General features: G+C 41.6%; 1 protein-coding gene across 2 annotated transcripts in view; it reads right to left on the bottom strand.

Annotated features, from left to right (window-relative positions):
- Nucleotides 1–27633, bottom strand: part of ncanb (neurocan b) — a 137484-nt gene that overhangs the window by 76485 nt on the left and 33366 nt on the right. For both annotated transcript variants that reach the window (XM_051377107.1, XM_051377106.1), the window contains exons 2-8: nt 26242–26324; nt 13301–13524; nt 13024–13192; nt 8833–9007; nt 6584–6711; nt 3359–3652; nt 1389–2246 (exon numbers count right to left, since the gene is read on the bottom strand). In XM_051377107.1, the coding sequence (XP_051233067.1) occupies nt 1389–2246; nt 3359–3652; nt 6584–6711; nt 8833–9007; nt 13024–13192; nt 13301–13524; nt 26242–26314 (1921 nt within the window). In that variant the 5' untranslated portion in view covers nt 26315–26324. The remainder of the gene's footprint in view (nt 1–1388; nt 2247–3358; nt 3653–6583; nt 6712–8832; nt 9008–13023; nt 13193–13300; nt 13525–26241; nt 26325–27633) is intronic.

The raw sequence follows: 27633 nt of genomic DNA, 5'->3' as shown, positions 1-27633 counted from the left end.
TTGGGGGTTGGCATCGGATTTCAGGTAGCACAGCGGTGAGTATTTATATTAATAAAGCCGGCAATTGCTAGGTGAGAAAAGCCTATCACCTTTATTGAATCATTCTTCTGGTTGTCTGTGGGAGTCTTAAGTCTTTCTTTGTATCCTCCCCTTTAGCTGATGCCAAGGATGTGTTATTTGTAGTGGCCATTAAAGGAAAAGCTGCCTTCTTCCACCTAAGGCTGAGCTACACTTTCTTTTCGGCTTCTATCCGGTACATTTCTCTACTTCCGCCCAATGATCAGTTCCTGAGCTTCAGTTTAGGCTTTACTGAAGGGGCCTTGCTCTGGTAGTTATTGATCCAGAAATCTTCCAGTCGTGTTCCTCTAATTTTTAGTCTACCTTCACCCCTTCTGTTATAAAGTACAGGAAGTTAGGAAGTGATTTTAAGTTTGGTGCCACAGTGCTTTCAAAAAGAATTGAACTGAAAACGGTGAACAGGTGACCCTTTCTATCCTTTTTGGTGTGTTGTTCGGTTTCATTGCTGAGGTTAACTCACTCCACTGTGGATCTTACCTGACTGACAAGGCACACACGCACGCACACGCACACGCACACACACACACACACACACACACACAAACACAAACAAACAAACAAACAAACAAACATATACACACACACACACACACACACACACACACACACACACAGTACATACTAGCAATTGATCCCAGCATTTGTCAGACCATCTCATACTCCCCAGATAATTTCTCTCTTTGTGTCTAAACACAGACTTCTTAAAGTTTTATCCTTGTCTGCTCAGGTTCCTTTGTTTTTCTCATCTGTTTAATTTATTCTCCATGACTAATACCAGACAATTTTTAAGCCTAACACATCTTTGACTCCTAAAAATAAGCTGTAATTTGTGATGCAGGTCTGCTTTGTTCTAAACAAAAAATACATATCAGAGCAAACCTTTTATAGCATCAAAGTAGATTAAAATTCAAGCTTAGCTTGTACTCTTCCTGACAGCCTGTACTGTAAACACAGCAAAGTCAATAAATATGAGAATGAAGGCAGAACAGTCTTCACTGCAACATGTTGCATTACTGTACGTGGTATGCCCTTTTTGTTTGTTTGCAATTACTGTTTAATTAAATCTACAGCAATACTTCAAATTGCCCTGTGGAGGAATATATTATAGCATACTCGAGGGAAAAAAAGAGAGAGTGGAATAGAGAGACAGAGACTATTTGAAAAGCATGACATAAACACATTCTATATTTACCAGCAACATTTAAATGCACCACGCTCTGTTTGACATAGAACTGTTTCAATTTACCCTAATTTCTGTTTCAATTTCACACTCAGTTATAAGTTTTAAAGGTCAAAGGTGAAGCTCGTACCATTAACAGTGGATGGAGGGCTGGAGGCTCGTTCTCCTGGCTGTGTCACGGTGTCACTTTGCCCTATGTGTTGGACTGGAGGCACTAATCGAATCAGTGGCATCACCTCTTTCTCCCGCTCAGACAGACCTTCCTCTGGACTCTGTCGTCCACTGGCAGGAGCCTTGAAGGAAAAACTATCACTCCTGTGCTCCATGATGGCGTTGTCCATGCTGCCCTTGTTTCCACTGGGTTTTGGTATACTCAGGTTTCTACTGGATGCTTCTGCCTGTGTTTGGTTCTGTCCTGCCTTTTCCTTAAGCACTGAAGGTCCCTTTTCTGTCCCCTCCACCTCCTCACCTCCGGTCCAGTACCTGAAGGGCCTCATCAGAGTGTTAACAAACTCAGCCAACACACCATTACTAGTCTGAGGCTGGGGAGTGGAAGAATCTATAGAGGATAATGTTGGGTTGTCAGATGATTCAAAATAACCACCATCTTCTTCTTCATGAGCAGAACCCCCATGGCTCTCAAGGTTCCCGGGGTCAGAAAGGCCAGAGCTGTTGCTGCTCTTTGGGTCATCAGATTCCTCCTGACTGGGTTGGCTGGTTCTGGGTCCATCCTGTTTTTCATCCCAGCCTTCCTCTGGCCTCAAATGGATGATGACATGCTCTTCAGAGATCTCAGAGGAGTTGTTGATTCCAGCAATAGAGTGGACTCCAGCATTGTCCAAGTCAACCAGGCCAGTCCAGGTGGAAGTCTTGGAAAAAGGGGCACTATGCTGAGCTTCAGTTACTGAGGAGATGGCCTCCGGTGCTGGGTTGGCGGTCTGATACAAAGCCTGTGCCTCCGCAGCCTGGACCCCCGCTGGCTGGTGGGCTGCAACACACAACAGCCACATTTCAGGCAAAGAAACAGCAGCGTTTTTTTCATTTGACCTGCTTTAATCTGCTGCTGCACAGCACAGCAGTAAACCTCACTTTACCTCTATCCTCCTATTGCAATAAACCTGAACATGAATTCAGAACATGCTGCAGTGTTGGATTGATAAAAACATGGCTCGGATTTTCCGACTACAAAATCCAATTATTTTTAAATGAATAAACGTGCATATATTGCGTTCATGCCGTAATAATGAGATTGAATCAGCAATATTATTTACATCAACCAAATTTATGCCATTAAACAAAACATATTACCATTTGTATCTACTTTAAACTATGTGAAAGACATCATTTGTTTTAAATATTAATGTAAATGTGCATACAACTGTTGGTGCAATGAAGAGGTTCATCTATCAGCTGTTTTATTTTGACAAATGCACTGCTGCTCTGCTCTCATGCTGTTCTTGTTTACTTAAAATGATTGGGTTATGCAGATGTTTTGCTTCAACAAAAATTCCATAAACTGACACTGTGAAAAATGAAAATGTCATTCTTTTTGTCCTTATCTGTGGCAATAGAGCTGTCAAATATCAGTCTGCAGTCTGTTACAATCAATGGAAGGCAGAAAAACAAACATAAGCTCTGGATGCAGAATCATAGGTGTGGTAAATTGTGAAATACACAATTTCAGTGAACAGAATGTGGTATGAAGTCAGTCCAAAGTGAAGATGAAACTAACTTATTCTAGTCTCAGTTGGCACATGATAAAAGACAAGGTCAGACACAGAGTCACTGCAAACCCCAGTTGGTCTTATTCATGCCCTCGATCTTTCTAGCTCTCTCACTTTCTACCTCACTTTCCCCCCTCTCTCTCTCTCTCTCTCTCTCTCTCTCTCTCTCTCAGGCTTCACTACACACAGCATACAAGCTCGCAAATCCACCGGGGGGGGGGACACAAATGTCACACAATCTCTTTGCAACTACTTCATGTGTGACACAAACATCTCGCACTAATTAATAACCAGAATGGAAAGCAAGTCCCCAGACCCAACCCCCCTTGTTACCATAGCAATTACCACCCTGATGGTGCATCACATTTATCAGTACCTCCGTAGCAGTAGGCGTCGAACAGGGCTGTGGTGTCAGGAAAGCCAGTACGGTTGGGGTTGTTGTACACTGTCCGCACTCCGGGCTCGTCTCCACCGCAGTTTTTGCGCGGGACGTTGATAGGGTAGCGGACGCTGCCATCAGCTAGCCAGCCGGGGTCACACTGGTCCAGGCCGGCCTGCCAGGCGAGGTAGAGTTGACCAACGGTGGCCAGCTGCGCTCCCAGGGAATGGCAGTGGGTGGAGGCTGTAGCCAGGCTCAACTTCTCCGGCACTGCAGAGTGGAACACTTCACCTGGGAGGAGAAGGAGGAGGAGGGAGACATGGAGTTCAGTTGAGGGTGTTAAATCGTGGTGGAGAGCCTGAAGGCATTTTTAACCCTCCGACTAAGATTGTATTTCTTCAGTTAGTTTAGAATTGCAGATTTTTGAAAGAGTTTTTTCTGGGTTGTACAAAGGGATGTAGATACATTTGAGGAGTCTGTGTCTGTTTTTTGTTGTGTGTGCACGCATGAGTCTGTCAGTATTTTACTTAAAAGGCAATAAGTTCTAGCCATTCCCTTCTTCTCCTTTGTCAACTTTGTCAAAGCAATACGAGGTGGAGACTTGAAGTAGTAGTGTGATGAAAGACAAGTTTTACTTGCCTTGCATAAGAATGCACTTTATTTTTTGCACAAAAATAAGAAACATCAGTGATTCAAAGAACAGACTATATAAAGACAATTCTTTGAATTCAAAGCAGTTGCAAAGAGGCATCTAAGAGAGAGACTATTACACAGACTGTGACTGAAGGAGAATTAGAAAGGAGAAGCTGAAGAAAGGTGGGGTGGGGTTGGCATGGACAAAATACAGCAGTGATGCAAAAATGGGGTTTTAGCAAGAAAGACAGAGAGAGCTCAAGAGGACCACTGTGTCTGTGCAGCACAAATAAAATTATATGATCAGAAAATCCACTGGCAGTTCAGTGTGTGATGAAAAAAATATGAGAGGAGTGGACAGTGAGAATGAGGAGCGGAGAACAGATGAACAAGTAGGATATGAGAATCCAGGAGATTTATGCCAAGAGTAAAGAATGTTGGAGCTGATTTATTGAACTGAGACAGGGAGGTGAAGGGTAAAGGGTGAAGATGCGGACAAAATGAAAGAAGAAAAGAGGCAGAATGGGATTATGTGAGGAATGATGTGTGAGAAGAAATTCCAGAAGATGATGAAATATGTATTGGAAGGATGGTGAAGTGTTGCTTTTTAACACTGATTTATGATGAAAATAATGAATTAAATAAAGTATGACAGAGCGGAAAAAATCCAATTAAACACATTTAATTCTATTAAAACTATTAATGACGAGGTGAAAGACTGTAAACCGAACCATACTGAAAGGTCTTCTACGGTACATGGCTGTGTATTGAACAACAGAGTTTGTTGAGGAAGCTTCTAGTTTTTTTATTTTTTCACAAAATAAGAGATAAAACACAAGCTACTGTGTTTATCAACTAGTATTTTTAGTTTGATTAGAAGATAATTATCTGCTGATTGTTTCAATCAGGTTGTTAATTTCACAAAATTATACTGTAAAGTCACAAATAAATACAGTCTACAGGTGGTCATGTGAGATTCTCTGCTCAGGATCTCAGTCTCGTTCATATTGTAACAGCTCTGGTAAATAGTACTAGTATCATGCTTAATAACAGTTGTAGTCGTACCACCTCATAACAAGTGACCCAGATAAACCAAACCCTGTAGTGTGTCTGGTTGGTATTAAAGAACCTGCTGTGCAAACATATGCAAAGAACTGAACAATGTACTACAAACAACTAATGATATTTCAAGTCTGTCAACTTGAAAATAAATAATATCGACTTGATTATAATGTGAATGTAGAATATGTGCAGTGTTTTTGCCGTTTAGGAGGGGGGGTGAGATGAGTGGACTTGACTGCCTATGTAAGAATCTAAACATATATAGGGAACGTATATAGGCAACCAGAAACTTCAGTCACATAACCTCCAGTTATGTGCACATTGATTAAATTAAATATAGATTTCCATCTCCCTTAACTGGAAGTAGGTATAAATCCATAAACTCCCATTAAGCTTCAAAACTGTTTAGATTTAGAGGAGCTTTGATGGATCTCCCTTTCATATTGCTGTGCCCAGTAGCACATCAACTGTTCGCCAAGCCCCACCACCTTAGTTACTGTTGCTATGCCTGTCAAGCTTTCCCCTCTAGCACAGTGCATATGCAGTTTACAAGGACAGCGGTGGTAGATTTACCACTCAAAATTCTTGGGAAGTTTTTAAACAGTAGGTTTTATATTTTACAGAGATGTAAGCAACAGCAGGCCTCTCCTTTCTTGCTGACATCCCTCGATTGTGATGGCTGATATGTCATTTGTTGCTGGCTGATTTGATCAGCTGTGGCTTGCTACTCAACTAACGTTAACTCTAAGAGTTGGTTGAGCTGGTCTGTCTCCAGCTGACTTGGTTATCCTTCCAGCTGACTCTTTTTAAAAGGAGAGCTTGGTAAAAGGGTCTTAAATATACATACATGCATCTACATACTGTATGATCACATACATGCAAAAAGACTGCAATTAAAGCTGCTTGCACCAGGTAAAAAGTCTGCATCCTCATCTCAAGACACGTTGGTCTTAATATAATATGACATGCTACCCCAAAGTAACACTCAGTTAGGTTACAACTGTAAGTAGGAAGCTAGTAAGCTGGACATGCTAACGTTTGCTCTTTTGTTTTTGGCTGAGCTCTTTATATACAGACTATTGCTCAAAATACAGCCCCATGCACACCTCTTTAGCATGTAGAAATCCAAAGCTTAACAAGCCTCCCATGTCTAATTACGGTTGCTGATCTATGACTGGACATTTGCTGTTCAGGGGAGGGGTTAGCCAAAGTGAATGAATCAGATAAGAAATTTTGTCCACCTGTTGTAGGTCTTTTCCACCTTCGCCTGTGGCATTGTAAATCAAAAAGTAAAGTTTTAGGATAACACTACTGACCCACTTATCTTTTGCCTGAAGGAGGTATTGTCTCTCTTTCTCCCTCTCACTTCCACAAGCTCTCCTCCCCTCCCTCTCCTACTACCCTCTTCCTTTCTGTGCTAACAGAGTATTAAGTCTTGGTCACAGCGTTCTTGCGCTGCACACCCACGGCTTAGTGAACCCATGCATGACTAAACCCAAATTTATGGTCGAGGCTCCTGACTCCTACCTTGAAGCTGCTTAGCAAAGCAGTAGACATCAAACAGCTCATCAGGGGACCTATTGCCGTAGTTACGGACTCCAGGTGAGTCCTCGCGATCTCCATAGCAACCAGGCCGAGGCGACTGGATGGGATACCTGTAAAGAAAACCAAGAGACAGGGACAGAGACAGAGGGAGTGAGATAGGGAGATTAATATAGCCTGGCTATGAAAACGGCAGCCACAGACAAACTTGGCTCCCTGGGGATGAGTCTGCGTTCACATGCATACAGAATAAGATGAAAACTGCACTACACTTTCATCATCTCCTGCCCTGAATACAATGAGTTTAAGTATATCCTCCTTCCAGAGATTACCCAAATATATTACCCAAAGAATAAGGAAAAATAAACACATAAATATCCCTGCTGAAACTAGCTGGAATGCCAAAGCAAGGTTTACAATAACTCACGTTGCATTGCACGTCAAAACAACCTCAGGATAACAATTGGAAAGCAATTCAATAGATACAATATCTTGCTTATTTTAATTATTCTGCCCTCAGTGTGAGTTTTACAGAATAATTACCCAACCATTTTACCTAAAATTGTTTTGAAATGTATTTAATGCTCTGGCAATACAAGAATTCCAGTAATGTTACAGCTTTAGAGAAAGAGGGTGTGTAGAAATAGGAAGTCAAGGAGAGGTTAACAGAATCAGGAATTCCTTCAGTGGCTTGGCATGCCTTTGGGGCTGAGAAAACGGCGATCTATATTCAGGCTCCAACTGAGCAATTATTCCACAAGAACATTGATTCCAGCAGCACCAGGGCACAGGCAAAGAGGCTGATTAAAAGATTACACTGGGTATATAGGGATTTATGAAGTACTTGAAAAAAGACATAAACACAAACGCACAAACACCAATGAAGAAGACACATATGCCTGCATATAACCATAAACCTGCAGCCCTTTTCTTAAATAGCAAACTGTTTTCATCAGAGTATAACAAGAGAACTAAGTCTTGTAGTGTCCTCGGCCTCAGCCTCTTCATTTCTGCTTGGTGGCTGATGAAGCGACGGCTGATGTCTGTATTAATTGGACATTTTCCTCCTGGCTGATGTGCAGTCGGAGCCTACTGGATCTGGACCAATTAGATAGCTCCCGAGTGAAAACAACAGGAGTGTAGGACGGAAGGAGAGAAAGAAGTAAGCTGCGCCGCAGGAAGGTTGTGAAAAACTGTCAGGAAGACAACAGTCAATCTGCTTGTCTACTGGAGCAACAGCGATTTGAAATTAAAATGTAGATATGGAGAACACTGTCAAGAGACGGGCTCTGACTGGTAAAATTAAGAGAGACTTTATGGAAGGTGGCAAGCTGAAGCACACGCAGCAGCCTGACAGACAGCTCCGAGGGGGCAGTTGTAGTTAACTGCCTTTTCAGTGCGCAAACAAGCAATTAGGTCCAATTATGTTGCACAGTTTTGTGTTTATAAAAACACCAAAAAGATCAAAATGACTTTCATGCTGCCATACTTCATACTTCTACATAGTTCATCAACTTTTCTTTTTTTAGTCATATTTTTAGTTGCGTTTGATCATGTGGCAAATTATCAAAAATGTTATGCTGAAACAACTGCCTGATGGAGATTTTAAAATAGCAACCTGGTCCAACAAACAAGAGCTGTCAGCAGACCTTGTTACTTTAACTCCAAGACTGCTAATTACTGTCTAGCACAGGATATTCAAATGCAGCTACAATGTATGTGACAATCAGGAGCTATGGATGAGGGAACATTTTGTTGGCTTCTGAGCCCTCATTAAATCAAAGAAATAATCTCAAAGCATTTTAATATGGTACAGGCCACCTAATTTCTACTTAAATCCCAGAGGATGGCTACAGGACAGACACATGTCTGAGGCTTTGTCCAGTGGCTGGTGCTGCATACTTTACAGGAAGTGCTTTCATCATTCAAAGAGGAGCTCATAATTGCGTTCAGAACTCCCATAACGCATGGGAAGCTGTGTTTTATTTGTCGACATGCCAACTCTAACCAGAAGGCTAATTAGTCTTCTTCTTCACTGTTTCTTTTCTCATTTATTTTCTTCTGTATACATTCAATACTTGGCTATAAACACGCTGGCAGTATCAAAGACACTTCTCTGTATCACAGTAGTAACCATAGTGACAGTAGAGTGTGTCCTCTTGAGAGTTATTCCAGCAGAAACAAACCACAGCTTTGAACTTGATACTGTAAGTATGCGAAGTTGAAAACCTCACCGTACTGTCAGGTCAGACAGCCAGCCAGCATCACAGTTGTCATACCCATCGGCGAAGGTGGCCTGCAGCTGGCCTGGCGTTGCAATGGCCGCTGAGTTCTCCACACACACCCTCTTGGCGTCAGCGAAGGACAGGGCATAACGGTCGTGGGGAGCCCGGTAGTGAAATACCACGCCTGGAGCAAAGAGATACAGCATGTGATAGCAAATACTCCAGAAACTAATGGCATCAATTTATGACCTGCAACCTTGAACCATTAAAACAGGAGCATGTACATGCTCACGGATACATAAACACAAAGCCCTCTAGACATCCTCATCATGTACTGACATTGTTCCATCTGTACCGCATTCAGGTTCAGCTACCTGCATACGTGAGCCTCATTTGCATCAGGCAGTCAGTCGGCTTATCATTAGAGAAAAGAGATGTTGACCCTTGGATACAGTGTGTGACAAACAGTGATGGTGTTTACTTTACTTCTTTAGCAGTACACACACAATGTCTGCTGCACGACGCCTGCTGTCGCAATCATGATGGAAAGACAAAGAAAGCAGACATAGAGATGCATGTATTGAGCCACAGAATACAAAAAAAAATCTGGTTATAACAATTGGAAGAAGCAAAAAACAAAAAATCAACTGGGAATAAAGTGAGACACAATTCCCTTAGCTGTGAGAAGAGCATATACTCCACTTAAATGGGAAAGGAATTGCCTCAGAAGTGTCCATCTAGCGTTCCCTCACCTCCCACCTCTGCCTGCCAGTCACGGAGCGCTGCACCCCTGAGGAGCATCCAGCGACATGAAAGCCAGTGGGCGTCTGGCTACTAACACGGCTCCTTTATCTTCCCCTGGCTTTGTCTGCAAGAGTGACAGAGATTCCTGCGAGATGGAGGCCTGCGTGGCAATATGAGCATTAGCACTCCAGGCTATGGGCGAAGAAAGCAAGCATGCAGGGCCATGTGTGTTTGTGTGTCTGACACACACACACACACACACACACACACACACACACACACACACACACACACACACACACACACACAGTTCCCATGATCCCAGCAGTCCATCAAGCCATTCTGTCATATTGGTCTTATTCTCCTCTTCACAAATATGTGGAGCAGAAATTGTCCCTTTTTTGCTCCATTTCTTCTCATAATTTCTCAGTTTCCATCCATTCTCCTTTGAGGCTGTGGGATCTTGTCCAAACAGAGATGCTAGCTCGCTGGCTAACACATACACTAGAGAGACAAATGGGTTTCCTCTCACTACGGGAAACCCAGTCCTATTTCACATGAGGGTTGAATGCCCAATACCTCATGCCTCTATTTTTACCCTCTGCTTCCTCACACATCCCTACACCGTCTCCAGGGGGTGGAACAGGAAGGCACCAGTTGTGGGTAGACCACATGCTTTATGTATGATGCCCTCATTGTAGCACTGTTGAGCAGTTGGTGTCCCTTGGCAGCACTGTTTAGTACACTACACTGCATTACAACGTATACTGTACAGTACACATTTACTTTGTTTAAAGTTGAACTGAAATTTTAATTCCCCTCACTTTTTGCGTACAAAAGTATAAATATAACGATAATAATAACAGTATATAAACTGTTTAAGTTTGCAATGCCCAGTGCTGATATACTACCCATTGTCCTCGGACCAGTTAATGGTGGACAGCCATATCTCACCAAAGACAAGGGCTGACACACACAATTAATGGCACAGTGTTCTAATTGCTGAGACACAGCCAATTGACCAGTCAATATGTCCTGACACAAATCAAAATGGAGACAAAACAAGAAGTGAGTAAGACAGAGGCAGCAGGGGAGAAATTAAGAAAGAGATGGCTAGAGCGGAAGGACATCTCAGTTAGGGCTTGGACACACACAAATGGGCCTATGAGAAGAGCAATGTGGATTAATATGATATTGATATAGCTGAACAGTATCAATACCTGCTAATTAATACGTTAAGCACTCAGTAGAATTAGTGTGAGGACGGCTGTGGTCTGCCATGTAGCATGACTGCCAATTAAGACTAAGCCCTGGAGACGGCTACTCCTCGCCAGCTACGTAATTGGTTTCTCTCTGAAGGAGTGGTTTTCATAGCGTGTTAATCGATTGGCCAAGAGGGGGAGGACACAGGGTCTCCCAAGCATTGCGACAGCGTTGTTGCTTACTAAATGTTATACTGCTTTTATGGAGAAAGATGAGGTACTCCGCTTGCTTGAGAAAACCAGATAGCACTCTTATTGAACTGTATAAAGACATAGTGGCATGTACAGACACACACGCGAAAATGTTCCCACGTACATATAAACGCTTGCACATATTCACATCTGAGCTATATGCAGGCAGTGGAGTGGAGGCTATGTGTGTTACTCTCAATGACACACGATGTAGCCATTGTAACATGGTGTGTCTGGGTAAAAGAATAAGGCTACTGGGCTTTTAGAGCTGATGTTAGCAACACTAGCAAGGATTTGTGGAAGCGGCAGCATAGTGTATACTGGCTAATGCATTGTGTGATTCCCTGTGGTCATTATGATAATAGCTTATTATTAAAAATAGTGAGTGACCTGGAAAGAATGTGATGAAAGCTCTGCAGCTAAAATACTCTGACACAGTAATTATGGTTCTACTACAGTGAGCTACCTCCAGGTAGTCTCGTAATTCTACAAATATGCATGTCCTGGATACAGATAATGCAATAAATGGTTTTCCCATTTAGTTAAGCCACGGAGAGCCATACAAAACTCTCGGTGTAACACTATTTGACAAGAGCGTACGCTGCTGGGTTCCTACCTTATTGGTTTCATTAGGGTTTCAGTGCATGAACAGCACCTGAGTGGCCCAGGTCAATGATGTTTAATGTGTTCTAGTTCTCTCACCTTTTCCCTATCATCGTACTTTCTACAGGGACAGTAAACAGCTCAGGGTGTAATGGCTGTAATAGCCTGACATGGAAAACAGAGTCATTATTATTCATAGTGGCAACCCTTGAGAGAAATGGGGGAGCTGTACACAACCAAAGACTGGAGCGTTGATTTGCTGAAACAATACTTTGTATAGGTAAAAAAAACAACATGCATAACGTCTAGGATGACACAAATGGTGTTAATTACTTTGTACATCACTACTCATCAGTTGATGGTAATGTTAAAATTGCTACGAGATGATACTGAATCACAGAAATAATCATCAATTGCTTGCTCATTCTTTCTCTAATCCAATATTGCTTTAGTGGTGTGACTGTCCACTGTTAATTATTTTCTGTGTGACATATTACAATACAAAGCTATCAGATTCGAACAAATCCCACTATGGATGCTAACTTGATAATTAATGATAGAAAGTAGGCTAGATGAAACTTTCATTAACTTAGAACCAATATTAGCCATTGCCCATCAGCTCTTGTGTTGAAAGGCCCAATTAACAGGTGGAATAAAGTGTTTTTTGTTTAAACTTCTTCAACAATGCTAAAATAATCACAAGTGGTTTTTAGCACAGCAAACGTAGAGCTTTATTAACTGGCAACAGGCTAATTGTTAGGTTTTCTTAATCATTTAGTTACAAAATACTAAATAATTCTCAAGAACAACTCCTAGGAAGCAAGCAGACTAGCATGTAGCAGCTAGCTACCTGACTACTAATAGCATGTCTCCTCAAAATGTGGACCAAAATGTTTATAACATTACGCAGAAAATTAAAGAGCCCCTCCAGACATGTATTAAGACATATACAAATAGTCTGCTTAGAACAATAAAGTGCGTCTACATTAAATTTGTACATTTAAATCCATAAAAAGGCCTCTACTCTGGCTACCTCATTAAAAATCAGAATCTATAAATATGATAATTTGGTTTATTTCTTACGTTTTCCTGCTGGACACAAGATGTCTCCTACTTTACTGTAAAGTCCATTCTCAGTGTATGGGCACTGGTGGATTCAAGTTTCTACATCACACTTGAATAAGCCGCATACTGGACCAGGTCGACTTCCAAACTATTTATAATGTCACAAATCATACTCGTATTTGTCCAAATCCTAATGATGATTGATAAATTACTGTTTACTGCGACTAGCCTACAGCTAGGTTTGCTCTAGCGTGAAATTTCACACTGAGACTTAAATTCAAAATTGCTGCCTTAATTACGAAGTGTCGACATTTTTTTTGTGCATTTTATTCACCTGTGACCTCCAGGGGTACTGTGTCCTGCTCGTCATTGATGCCCACGACGACTTCACAGCGGTACAGACCAGAGTCGCTGGAACGTAGCCCTGACAGAGCAAGACTGGCGTTGTAGCGGTTCTCATTGTAACCAGGCAGGGTAACACGACCCTGGAAGCCCTTCTTCACCTATAGAGGGATAAAGAAATGAGAGAGGGAAACAAATTAAACACGTCTGAGCTTATTGTATTCTCGCAAAAATGTGACACCAAACATTTCAGTCAGCCTTTATTGTACCTTGACCACATTGTCTTTGGCCACCAGGACCGACTGTTCCTTCTGCAGGCCGTCAGAGCCTCTCTGGCCCCAAACCTTGGTCCACTTGATTCTGGGGGGCTCATGGGATGAACTGGGGCGGAGGGTGAAGAGGCAGGGGAGGAGAACGGTTTTGGACAGCTCCTCACTTATGGTCTGATGGGTCACCTTCCTCATATTCACCACAGTGTCTCCGTTGGTTAAGCCTGACAAGAGAGGAGAGGAGAGGAGAGGAGAAGAGAGGACAATCAATGCCGTCTAGTAAATGAAGCCACGGGACGTTATTTCTCATTATGTTGGAAAAAAGGTTAGTTAATTGCTTCTTGTAGAAGAAAACATGCTGCCTTTCCAGGTTCTTTTGTTCCATCAGATTGTCCTGGTTGTGGAGTAAAAGGGAAAGAACAGAAGCTCTTTGTGTCTCCCTGATTATTGGTCATTGATCCAACAGGCCATTACGGTTCTACCTGAACAGTGGGAGGCAGGGCTCGACTGTGGAGGGAAGATATCAAAAGTCCTTTCATAAGCCATACATCAAACCTGGATATGCATTATGGGATCAATATCAACCACCTCCTTGCAGCTTAAAGCATCACCACCACAGAGATAAAAATATTACTTTCATCAAAACAACTGATGACAGAGAGGAAGAGTATAATTATAAGAAATTATATATATATTATATATAATTAAGTGTGCTGCTTTCAGAAGAGCTCTGGTAGCAGCCGTTTTGTTCTGCAAAAGTCTGCATGTTCCATTGCATTTTTCTTTGTTGCCTTTTTGCCCAACCAGTGTAGAACTAATTTTACACTGGAAGAGTCACCTCATACATTATTATTACCCTCTAATCTTGTGTCACCTTGCCTGAAAAGACCGAGGTGGCTCATTTACATTGCAGAGGTAAATGTGAATTCCACTCATACAAAACAGTAATACAGGTTATCATCTCTGAGCTCTATCTGCTTCTGTTTATCCAGTGCGCTCTGTGTGTGAATGAGGCTTACCTGTAAAGCCTTGAGCCTCGTCTGCGTCTTTTTTAGCTCCCTTATCAGTCACTATTCCCTTTCTTCTCACTACTCAGAACGCTGACAAACGCGTCACTATGTCTAATTTAATTTGCCCCAAAGCCCAGCATCAGTGCATGCATTTTCAATCAGCTAGCCACTCTTTTAGCCACACTAGCAGGCTCGAGGGATAGCAATGACTGTCTGTCTGTCAGTCCACATACAGACATTCATACTCCCCAGAGCATGAATTCTTTAGGACTTGGAAATCTTTCTTAACTTTTCCTCTTGCCCCACCATGAGGTTGACACTTGTGGTTTTGGGTGAAATTTCTATTTGATGGATTCCCAATACATTTTGTACAGACGTTAATGTCCGCGGCAGGATAAAATTTAATCATTTTAGTGATTCTCTGACTTGATGTTGCTCCGTCATCGGGTAGAAAGTCCGCTTCGTCCAATACCTTGGTTTATGACCAAATATCTGAAAAATTAATAACATTTCCATTAGCCCCAGCTGATGAGTGTTCCTTTATTAATAATACAAACATGTTTCCCACAGCGCTGGTCAGAAATTATAAATACAATCTGATGAGGACAGAAGGTATGTTATAGCTATCTAATGTCAAGCTGTTAAGAATGTGTGAAGCAAGAGAAGACGAAGAGAAGAGAGAGCAAAAAAATAAACAGAAAGAAGCACTGCCTAGGTGGGCGGAACAGACAGTGTGGTTGAATGGTGGAGAAAATGAGCCTATTGATTTCTTTTCATTAGTGTCAGTTTCCACAGCACCCTTTCTGTGTGTCCTGCTCTACTCCTGTTTGATTGGATGCACGTTAAAGTGCTACACGCTACAGGGGCGGCCCCTCCTGTCTGTAATTAAATGGCAGATCGGTGGAACAATGTTTTTCCAGCGGTCACAGGCACACTGCTGTGCGAGTCGCTCAACCTCTCAATCTTTCTCTCTCCTCTGTCATTTTTCTCCCCATCCCCTGCCATTCTCTTTCTCCTCTTCCTCCCCCACTGTATGACCACCTGCCAGCCTTCAGATGAGCATTTTCAGTCTTTCTACTCACCTACTCTACAATCACTCACCTACCATCAGGAAATCTTATGTTTGTTTTATCTTCGGCCCATATCTAAAGTGTTTTTGTTTTATTTTCAGGATTAGATTTTTCTCATGCTGAAAAATATCACTTCATGACTCAGATTCAACTTTGAATCAGTTTCCTGGTCTTTGATTGGCAATCTTGCCAAAAGTGGATGCACTGTATGAGGTGTGTGGCTGTGTGTGTGTGTGTGTGTGTGTGTGTGTGTGCCCTAGAATCCTCTCCCAAGTGAAAATATCTAATCTCTCATTTGCTATTCATGGAGCATCAAATGCGCGCACACACACACACACACACACACACACACACACACACACACACACACACACACACACACACACACACACACACACACACACACACAAACAAACACACACACACACACACACACACACACACACACACAGACACACAGACAGCACACACACACACACACACACACACACACACACACACACACACACACACACAGTCAAGTCTTTGAAGCCACCATTTATCATTCCTTACTGGATGGTTAATGTGCCTTTGAGCACACACAAATAGCAGACTCGTGAATAGCTGTCATTGCTCATTCCTGCAGCCATTGATGCTGTTGCAGTTGCTCAAGCTAAGAGGCTGAGTGTCTCTTCCCTGATAGCTTAACATCAGCCCTCCTACCACATTTTTCCCACCCCGCAGTTACATGAACACACATAAATACCCACTTCTCCACTTCTCCCAGTGACATCGTCTTAGACAAGCGCTACTTGTCTAACTCCCTCACCAACTGATCTGTGTTGCTCTGCATGGCAGCATCAAACGGGATTTGTGCTCTGAAACGGCCTCTCGTTTCGCACTCGAAAGGAGTTCAGCCCGGCGAGTGAGGTGACCTGTGAAACAAAATGCATGAGGCTTTCAAAGGCTGAGGGATAAGAGGAGATGAGATGGCAGGTGGGGAATAAACAAGCAAAGCAGTGTAGTGGCCAACAACGACTGCCCTGATCAAGACCACTGCTTCTAATATGTTGTCATAAAATCAAGCAGCAGAGTTGAATGGGAAGATTGACAATGTTATATCTGTCCATTAAATGTAAGGTTACATTCAGCGGTGGGCTCACCTTAGCATAAAAATTGGAAACAGGGCAAATTAGCTAGCCTGGCTCTGTCAGAAGGTAACATATACACCTACAGTACTAGCAAAGCTTAGTACCTGACGTTTTATATCTATATTTTGTGCTAAGCTAACTGCCAGTAGCTTCATATTTGCCAATAGACGTGAGAGTGGCATCAATGTTCACATCTAACTCATGGCAAGAAAGCAAATAAGCATACTTTCCAAAATGTCAAACTATTGCTTTGAGCTCATCACAAAGTATCTGTTAACTAATCAACTGATACCTACTAATATAAACATTATTTGTTGTAATAGTGTGTTATTTATCATTTTTGATGCAATTTTTTCACACAGTGATCCCACAGGATTCTTATTCTTCATTTCATTATCCAAGGCACTCCTTTAGAGACTGCAGGTTAAAATGACAATTTTGTGAGTTACACAACATTGTTGAGTCCCCTGACAAACTGGCTGTCTCAAAACACTTTGGGGTTAGCAGCACAGCAATGTGCTCTGCGATAGGAGAAGTTGTAGAGGAAAATTGATTCACTTTTGAATTTGTTTTACTTGATAGCAGCAGCAATGTACTTTTCTCTCACACCGACATAGGAAAAAGCAGTCGCTTCGGAAAAGATGAACAAGCACAACTGACTCCAACAGAACACAGTGCAGGATTGTAGGAAGGAGGCGAGCGAGGGAAAATACATAAACAAAAAATGGAAAAAGCTGGAGGTGTGTGTAACGGAGAAATTGGAGTGATGTGATGTGGAAAAGGAGTCAAGAGGATATGATGGAAAAAGTAGAGATGAACTTTTGTGATTCAGCAGGAGGTGTGTTAAGGCCAATATAGTGACACATTCACATTCACATTCACGCTCACACACACACACACACACACACACACACACACACACACACACACACACACACACACACACACACAAACTCACTCAAAGAACACATCTTTCATAAGAGTCTATCAGATTCCACTCCCTGCTGTCACTCTCTTTGCTTTATCCCCCTTGACGATGTGGCACTCATCTTTGTTTACCACACACTCACGCGTGTGCCCCTCCTATTCAAATGCAAACAAACACACACACACACACACACACACACACACACACACACACACACACACACACACACACACACAGACTTAAGTTAAGACGATCAAACTGCAGTTTCTCTACCACCTTGCAGAGAGCTTGCTGAAAACAAAAGAAGGCAAATTTATTCTTTAGCTAAGAGGCATCGATAATGTTTAATCTGCTTGCCAGTTTCTTGCCAGGTTCCACCTGGATGAGCACCATTTGGGTAACATTATGCTACTTATGTTGCCAATAGCAAGACAGTGCCACAAATGAAGCCAACCAAGCTTTACAATCACAATCTCATTCACACGCTCTTCTCTCTCCTTTCACTCTTTCTGTCCACTTTATTTGGACAAATGTTTATCTTTGTTTCCCGGCTGGTGCTGCAATTTGCACAACTAAATTAAATGAAATCAATTGCAGATCCCCTCTTGAAAAGCCTAAATTACATCGTGAAGTAGACCAGGTAAAAAAAAAAACATTGCTCTCCTCCTCCGTGGTAATGAATGTAAACTAGAGAGGGTATGCAATGCCATTGCTATATCAAATCTGCATTTAGATGGAAATGTTATCACAAGCTTAACCCCCAAGAGACTGTCTTTTGTTTGGATATCTATCTGTGTTTCATATTGCTCTTTGCCACCTTTTTCTAAACAAGGCCCACCTGGCTGCTGGGTGATAAAAAGGAGAGGAAATACTGAAGCTCAATGTCAATACAAAGCAGGGAAAGTGCTGAAAAAGAGCACATGTGCCTAGTGAAATTCCTCTATTGGAAGCCACTGGAAAGCAGAGTCCAAACCAGTACGGTGGGATTTTATTAAATGTTAACGGGCGCTCTTTTATTGACCTCATCCTGTGTCTGTATGACTGTTGAGAAGAGCAAGATGTGAGAGGACACTTCCTCCTGGAAGCCACTTCCAACGGCTTGCAGATAGAGCTCAGATTTTCTTATTTTCTTTCTGCTGGTTCACAGTGGCATCTACGTGATCATCACCGTTGGCCCATCTGTCTTCGCTTCGCTCCAGAATTATTAAACACAGTCAGAGAGCCTTTATGTGGCTGGCACAGAGCTGCACACAGACACAGGGTAGGCGGTAATGGGCATTTTCACTGTAATAGGAGCACAATTGCGAACATCATTCCTTGTTCTGTCCCTCCCTTTCTTATTCTTTCTCTCTCACTTTCTTTTCCGAGGTGCCTGAAATGGGTTTTTCTGATGATAAAGCCCCTTTGTCTTCAATTTGCTCACATCAAACCCGTCAGCCTGCCAGTCAAGAGCTACTGGGACTGATCGAGTGCATCCCCTCCTGACGTTGCCACTCCACTCCGGCTGCCTGCGTGTCAGCTGATTACATGTTTGTGTATGTGCGTGTGTTTGTGCAGAAGTGCGTGTAGGTCATAAATCATGACAGATGAGCTGTCTGACAGAGGCTTGGTGCTGTTAGTTGACGACTGTGTTAAGAAAAGACAGCTGATACGACACAAACAACTGGACTGCAGTGGGCACCGGCCAAACTGCTTTTTGTAATTCTCAGAGTTGGTTTTAAAAGATAGATGTGGTTTCAAGAATAAGGGCAGAACAGGAGAAGAGTTTTAATTTAACTTAATGGTAATGCTTTTACAGGTCCATAATTTTATAATAACTTTAAGAAAATTTAAGAAAAAAATAAGAAAATCTTTCTGGAAAGAACTACATAATTTAGTGTAGCGTAGTATAGAGAAAATGGAAACAAAGATTAGATTAAATTAGATTAGATAGATACTTTATTCATCCCCATGAGGAAATGAACAGTTTCCAGCAGTATCCACAGCCTGATAATAATAACAATAACAATAATAACAACAACAACAGGAGGCAAAATGCAAAAGAGCCAATAAAATAAAATAAGAGTGTATAACTGCCTCCATTTTTGTTACAATTAGTATCAAATTACATAAAGGCCCCTCCAGCCATGATAGAAGAAGTAGTCCTCCTTTACTTAAGTAAAAATAGTAATACCACACTATACAAATAGTACTAAAAACTTCTGCATTCAACTTTATCAAAGTACAGAAGTATTATCTGCAAAATATACTTGTAGTATCAAAGTAAAAGTACTCCTTTTGCACAATCACATCAATTATAATTTTTCAGTTATTTTATAATATGTTTGCCTTATTGGACACTGACAGCTAAAAAGAGACAGGAAAGGAGGGGAGGACGTGCAGCAAAGGGCCGCGGGATGGAATCGAAGCCGGGCTGATGCGTTAAGGACTCAGCCTTAGTACTGGGGCACCCCTGGCTCATTATTATTGATGCACTAACACAGAGGAAGAATTGAGGAAGGTGGAGCTTATTTTAACTACCTTATATACTGTTGCTTAGGTTAATACACACATCATATTTAATTTGACACAAAAATATTTTGTGTGTATAATCTGAACATATAAGTAAGTAATTTGTATCTACAGTCCTCAACTAAATCCAGTAAAGTAATACTATTAGTAGTACTATATGTCCCTCTAAACTGTGATGGAGTGAAGTATATAGTAGAATAAAATGGAAATACCTCAGAATTGTACTCAAGTACAGTACTGAAGTAAATGTACAAACACTTTAGTTACCACCACTGCTTTCCAGGGACCTTCCCATGAATTTACTGTTATATATCAGCTTTCTCGTAAGAAATTATATGAAACCATGAGTGTTATTGACTTGACCCCAAAAATAAAAATAAGAGGTATCTATATGCACAGTACTGTACTTTTTATCATCTAAAGGAAATATTACAAACCAGACATGAAATTAATTTCCTGTTGAAATGCTCACACACTGAATGAAAAAAAGAATGGAACAGAAAAGAGTAAAAGTGATTTGGAACAAGCAGGAAGAAGTTGAATCATTCTTATCTTCTGATATGAATAAAACATCTCAAGGACAGCGGCAGCAAGTGTGGGTTTGTTTTTGTGCAAGCGGCTGGTCTGACAAAACTGCTCGCTGTCTTTATTGTTTTGTTGCGGGATGTGGAGAAATGCATCCTTTTAACAAGACCTTGGTTGACGCATAGAGACAAATGGAGAAAATAACATGAAAAGAGTGCTGGCTGCTCTTAAACACTGATACGTTATCATTTAGGAAGAGAGAAAGATGCTGAGGCTGACACTGCCCAGATCAAGCCCAAAAATGATAACCATGGCAACAGAGGCACCGCAAATGGAAATTGGGGGGGGGGGCTTCTGATCAGGACACACACACACACACACACACACACACACACACACACACACATTTAACTATGTGCTTTGGGGGTGGCCTCTTCAAAGAACAGATCTGAGGCTATGTACTGTATAATGTAAATTGAATGAGGGAGGACTGGTTTCCTCCATCTTTTTCTACTGTGTTTGATCACTGGTCTGTGTTTCACTGCAGTGCAGCCGCCTTTCCCCTCACAGGAAGTACACACACTCTCAAATATGCAAAGATACACACACACGCGCGCAAATAAAGACAGTTACACACACAGATGTACACATAAGGCATGCCAACACACTCTGAAGTTGTCTGCATCTGTGCCTATTGCTTGTGTGTGTGCACATTCATGTTGCCTGTCTAGGCACAGCAGGTCTGCCAGGCGGACATCATGCAGGGTTTGGAAATGATGTCTCCACGCTGACATTCTCTCGCATGAGATCTTCTCCCCCCAAAATCCCTCTAACTCTCACCTGCCCCCTCCTTCCCTCCCTGTACTCTTCCTCTCATCTCCCTCGTGTTGCTTTTCTATTGTGCTCTATTTCTCCTCTCCATACAACCTTGTCTTTTCTCATCGTTCTCTCTCTCACTTTCGTTTGCTTTCTCCCTGACTCTTTTCTTATCCTCTCCTCCTCTTCTGTTTTCACTCTCGTCAGTGCAAGAGAGTTCTCTCGCCTAAATTTGATCCCCTTTTATTTTTTTCTCACTCATTCCCCATCTCAGGTCACCAGTGTTCATTTGGACAACAACAACAATAAAAAAAAAAAAAAAAGTAATTCACTTTTTCTTTTTCAAAACAAAAGTGCACTAAAACAAAATAAGAAGTAGCCCATGAACACAAAATCAATGATGAAATGTATTATGGTTTTCAGAAACTAATAAAAACTAAACAATAATGTGTCGACAGATGGACGAATGGACAATTGCACTAATTAAGATAATGCAATCTAACATAATGACCAGCATCCATCTGCAGAATTATGCACTGTATGCTAAGCAAACGTTAATGTAAGATGAAGGACTGTGAATGTGGATATCCGGTTAATGTTGGGTAATGACTTTTAGTTGGGTATATTATGTTTATAAGTAGTGCAGGATAACAAAATACAGTTTTTTTACTAAAACTAACAATAATTAAAAAAGAAGTATATCTACATGTACATTTAAGTCAAACTACTAATACTAAAGACTAAATCAAAATAAGGTGCCAAAAGTAACAATGGGACTCCACCTCTCACACATCCCCCTTGCTGTGAGGTATATTTCCCCCAATTTCACAATTCCCCCACGCTTACTGTACGGTCTAATTAGCCATCAAACCCTTTGTGACCCAGACTGCCTCCTCTTGTCTCCTCCTCCTCTCTTGGTGACAAATATTAACCTTCTCCCTGCAGCTTTCTCCCTGTCTGGGGTGACTCCTACCAGGCCATGTCAGGCTTCACAGGAACTCCCCGCAGGGCTGCTGCCGTGACTAATTCTGCATCTTCTGAAGCATAATGATACATTTATCTTGTGTGGCACGCGGCCAACATTTTGAAATTCATAAACACATGTGCTTGCACAGGAGTGCTTGTACAAAAGTGCAGGCATGCTCACGCTATCATCAACAAACACACACACACACACACACACACACACACACACACACACACACACACACACACACACACACACACACACACGTGCAAAAAGCTCACACCTAATCTTTCCCCCTCCCCCACATCCCACCCTCTTTCCAATCTCTGGGCTGTCAAGCAAAGTGTCACGGGGTGAGCTTTAGTGCCAACCCTCCTTGTAGTCCTCTACCTCCCATTGACTATTTCCAGAGTCACTCAGGCAGAAAAAATACACAAAATGCAGGAATGGAGAGAAAGAAAGCAACAACGGAAGACGTTAATGCCCTCAAAACATAAACTCCTCCAAAGCAGAGGCAGGGACTGTGTATTTGCATGACATATAAACTCTGAAAGGCAAATGTGTGTGTGTGTGTTATCAGGCTCCTCTGAGATGCTCTGTGTGTGTGTGTGTGTGTGTGTGTGTGTGTGTGTGTGTGTGTGTGTGTGTGTGTCTGTGTGGGCTACAGTACGTGCTGCTCGGCAAGTTGGCTGCATAAACTCCCTGGCAGATGTAACCTGAGGGTTTCCACATAAACATATACACACATGGAGAAAGACAGAGGACTTGGCTCCATTTTCATCATCATGTCTGACTGTGAATCTGAGCCCTGAGTCACAGAAAGAATCTGGTGCCAGGTCCGGTGATTTTTTTTTTTTTACCTCCACAGAAGGTAGAAACAATACAATACAGAGAGGAGCAGACGGTCGGGGAGGCCACCGAGAGGACTGAGGGGGAGTGCAGTCTGTCCTGCATACGCACAAACACATGCAGATACACACAGATACACAGCAGGGGAGTACAAGGAGAGTATAGAGAGGGTAAAGAGGGACTCAGCGATGTGAATGCTTGTATTGCCCTTCCTTGCAGAGCTCTGTGCAATAGACAGATAAAAGTGCAAAATAGAAAGATAGGGAGGCTGTTGAGCAACCGGAGTAGACGTACAGATAGACAAATGACTCAGAGTTTCTGTATAAGTCGCTGTGTAAAAACTGTAGCCTCCGTTACTGTCTTTTCATAACCCCGTTACATGTTTCCCTGTCCTTCTCTCTTCAAAATTGAGGGTTTTAAAAAGCCAGTAAAATAAATGTGCAAACAAATGCAAAATGTCAAGTCACACTCTAGAGTTTGGATAACTTGCTGACACATAATGAGAGGATTAAGATCCTAAACTCCGGCTTTTCAGACAAATCAAAGCGAATTTTAATGAGCTCTGCAAATATACATTTGAAATAAATATCTTGGAGATTAAACAAAATATCAAAATCATTTCCCTCTCTTTGAAATGGCTAAGAAGATGAATGTGAGCTTTGGATATCTCAGATTTGTTTTTTCTTCTTTAAAACTCATATTTTCGCATCCTCTTCTTGGTAGTGGTGTTGGGGTAATTATTATGAATTAGCGGGCTGGTAGCTAAGCTGTGAAGGTCTGCCAAGTGTTCGAGATATGAACCTTTGTGAGAAACAGAAAGGAATAGACAGATTGACAGGCAAAGAAAATGTCAATGTGAGCTAGAATTGTGCAAATAAACAAACCAGAGGCAGGCTTCAAGAAATTTTGCAGAAGAGGGTTATTTGCAGCGGTGGAAAAGGTGAACTGTTACGTTACTTACTACACAAGTGCCAATAGAAAACTGTGAAAATTACAAATAACAGTCCTGCATTTAAAATCCTATTTAGATGAAAATACATAAGTTCCTATCAAGTATCAAAGGTGGTTTCCAAACTAGGGTTCAGGCCTTTGGACTCCTCTGTTTGTGAAATAATCAAGCAGCAAACCTCCTTTGCTGGCAAAAGAATCCAACACCGAAGTGCCAAAAACTGCAGCTCCAGTTCCACTTGAGGCTGACTAGAGAAGTGAGTCAGTCTCCATAAGGCCCCATATTACAATGTCCAACTTTACAGCAGAAATAAACATTTTTTTTTTTACAGTTTTAAGCCTGGTACAAAAAACGGTTTTGCTCTCTATATATAATTTCCCCGTTGTGACAACTGGACAGGGTGGATGTTTACATAACTCACCTGTTTAAATGACATCAAAGCTTGAAATTATGCACGATTAAGGGCATGGCTGCTTTGAGTGACAGGTGGGTGCTGTCACAGGTGGCTGTTTTCAGTAACCAGGCTTCATTCAGCCCACCTCAGCTCCACCCACAGTCCATATCTTTTCCCGTTTTTGGATGAGCAGGGAGCCAGCAGAGTCAGGACTGCCAAGATGGGGATGGCAAGAGCAGAATACACTCGGAGCTTTAGAACGGCTCTTCAGAAACCTATGGGCACGTCACAGAGACTACGGAGACTTATACAGTCTATGGATATAATAATAATTCTACCTCTTTGGGCCTCTAACAGTTATTGATAAACCATGTGAGAGGTTTAGAAGGGAAATGTCTACAGTGGAACTGCTAACAAGACAAAAAAGTTGGCAACGGTTAACACTGCATTGTGTTTTATAAGATCATCAGATGTTTTCTGATGTAATGTCCTAATCTAACTTGTAACCAAATCTGTCAAATGAATGTAGTTGGGTAAAAGATGCAATATTTCCCTCTGAAATGTAGTAGAAAGTAGCATGAAATGGAAATAGTTTAGATAATTTTTTTTACGTACAGTCAAGTCAAGCCTGTACTCAAATTGTCCGTCCATCCTTTGGTGAAAACTGTTCAGTTTGATTTCCACCAACCACTTAAGTGCAGTACTTGAGTAAACATACTTTCACAGCCAGCCACCACGGGTCATCGAAATGTTATGGTTTCACTTTCGGCTAGCTGTCCTGTCGCTGCACACACACACACACACACCCTGCATATACAGCCTGGATTCTTTTATTCCCACACAAAAATGCTGTATTAGCTAATTAAAAAGCTGTAATTAAAAAAATGTGAGCATACTAACATCACCTTCTTCCAAGCTACATGAAGAGGGTAAATAGGCTGAAGAGGTCAAGTCGAACGTGTTTTACCAACGCTTGTGGCCTTAATGAAACACGTTCGTCTCACATTAACATTGATCTCATATTATTTCTGGAGTGGTTTTGACCTCTAAAGAACATAAAGAACAGACTTGAATTATTCTGCACGAATACAATACTTTGAGTAAGTTTTTACAAGACATTATATCAATGTCTTCCTTATTTTCTTTGTCCTTTTTGATTGATTCTTAACAGTTCTTGACTAAAAGTATAAAAGAGTGTGATTGCCTGCTTCATGGAGGTTTTTCTCTCTGTTGATTAAAAGGACATGCTTGATTACCTTTATCACACATCACTCTCCCTCTCACCCAGTGCCTCTGCTTCCCTCCATGCTCTTTTAAGCAGATATATTCATACTGGTTTAATTGCACCGGGGCCATCATTTATCACACCCTGTGCATTGATGTTGGTACATGATAGGAGGTGGATCCAAACTCGCAGTGTTGACCTGCTGAGGGTATTTTGATCAACGGAGATCAAAATTCTGACTTGCAGGAGGGTTGCACCAGCACTACTGGATATCAAATGTACAATTTAGAAGTTAAACATTGATTTCAACTGATTTTTCTTATTAACGATAACCATGAATCATGGGGCAGACTGACTGCACACAGCTGAATCTGATATAACAGAGGTAATGGCTATAAACTGGCTCAAATCAAATAAGATCAGGACATATTAATAGGCTCCATTTCGACTGGTGAAAAATGAGAGAGATTGGTCTGTGGTTTGTCGGCGCACATGATTATCTGCAGTTATGCACTGTATACTGCAGGTCAGATGACGGTGACTGTCTACAATTTAATGAGGACTCACCACAGCCCACAATCTGAAGCAGAAGGAGGGCCAGCAGGGGCTGCAGTCCACACACAGGCAGTACGCCCTGCATCCTGCTGCACCTGGAGACAGAGAGGAAGAGAGAGGGAGGGACCGTGAGAACACAAAGGAAACTGAAATCAACACATTGGCCCTGGTGAGGCTCGCCTGACACACACTGCTTCTTTGCATGAGTCACCAGATGCAATTCCTTTTCAAGGGATTTTTTCAGCAAGGGCCCTAGGATAGAGGTGTATCAATTCATTCGTCATTTTCATTTACTGTCTCTCGTAATGTGGGTGTGAGTCATTTGAAGCACTTTGAGACTGTAACTGTGATTAAGAACTTTTAATGGCTATACAAATAAACTTAACTGACTGTGACCACTCTTCAAGTATAATAAAGAAATACGGTATTACTAGTGCTGTCAGTTAAACGCGTTATTTACGTTAATGCAAACCCATTTTAACGGCGTCATTTTTTTTAAATTGCGAGATTAGCGTTCTTTTTGTCCTAGCACACTTTTTCGTTTGTTTCACATGCTGTTGCAACAACTAGTAACGATAGAAAAACTACAACACCACACCGGATCTAGCTAGACCAGAAACAAAACAACAGGCACGCCGCACACACTTGTTTAAGAGTAGTAGACGTTACGTTTTGAGTGGATGGCGAGCGCGAGACGCCGAAATGGATGCCAATAATATTCTGAATGGAAAGTTTACTTTTAAAAAGTTGCCAAATGGTTCCATTGACAAGACCAAAGTGATCTGTGTGTTTTATCGTTGTGAACTGAGCTATCATCGCAGCACGTCCAGTCTGAAATACCACTTGATGGCCAAACACACAGCTGATGAGAATTCTCCGCCCCCTCGTCAAAGCCAGGCGACAATGGATGACTTCAGACAGAAGCACATGGATACCACAACTAAGAACAAAAAAGTTAAACATTTTATTTCCTCCGTTTTCCCGTGATAACAGGTTAATTTTCTCGAGATCTTGAGATAATGAAAGAGATCTCGAATTAATTATATCGTTATCTCGGGAAAACAAAGTTTCGTTATCTCGAGATCATGAGAAAATGATCCCGTTATCTCGGGAAAACAAATGAAATTAACTCGTTATCACAGGAAAACGGAGGAAATAAAATGTATGAATGCATGGCCCTTTAGGGCTTCCATAATGGACAGTGTTACATTGTGTGAGAGATTATTTGCTCCAAGTGTGAATGTTAGTGTGAAATTACAGTATATGCCAATGTTGTTTTCAATAAAAACAACATTTGCACAAAGCAAGCCGATCCACTTTTCCATGTTGATAAGAGCATTAAAATGAGAAAAAATAATGGGACAAAAAGAAATCAAGGGACATTTAGAATAGATAAAAATGTGT

This window comes from Dicentrarchus labrax, unplaced genomic scaffold, assembly GCF_905237075.1.
Source record: "Dicentrarchus labrax unplaced genomic scaffold, dlabrax2021, whole genome shotgun sequence".
NCBI classification, from domain to species: domain Eukaryota; kingdom Metazoa; phylum Chordata; class Actinopteri; family Moronidae; genus Dicentrarchus; species Dicentrarchus labrax.
The sequence above is the reverse complement of the archived record's forward strand: the minus strand, read 5'-3'. Positions and strand labels throughout refer to the sequence as shown.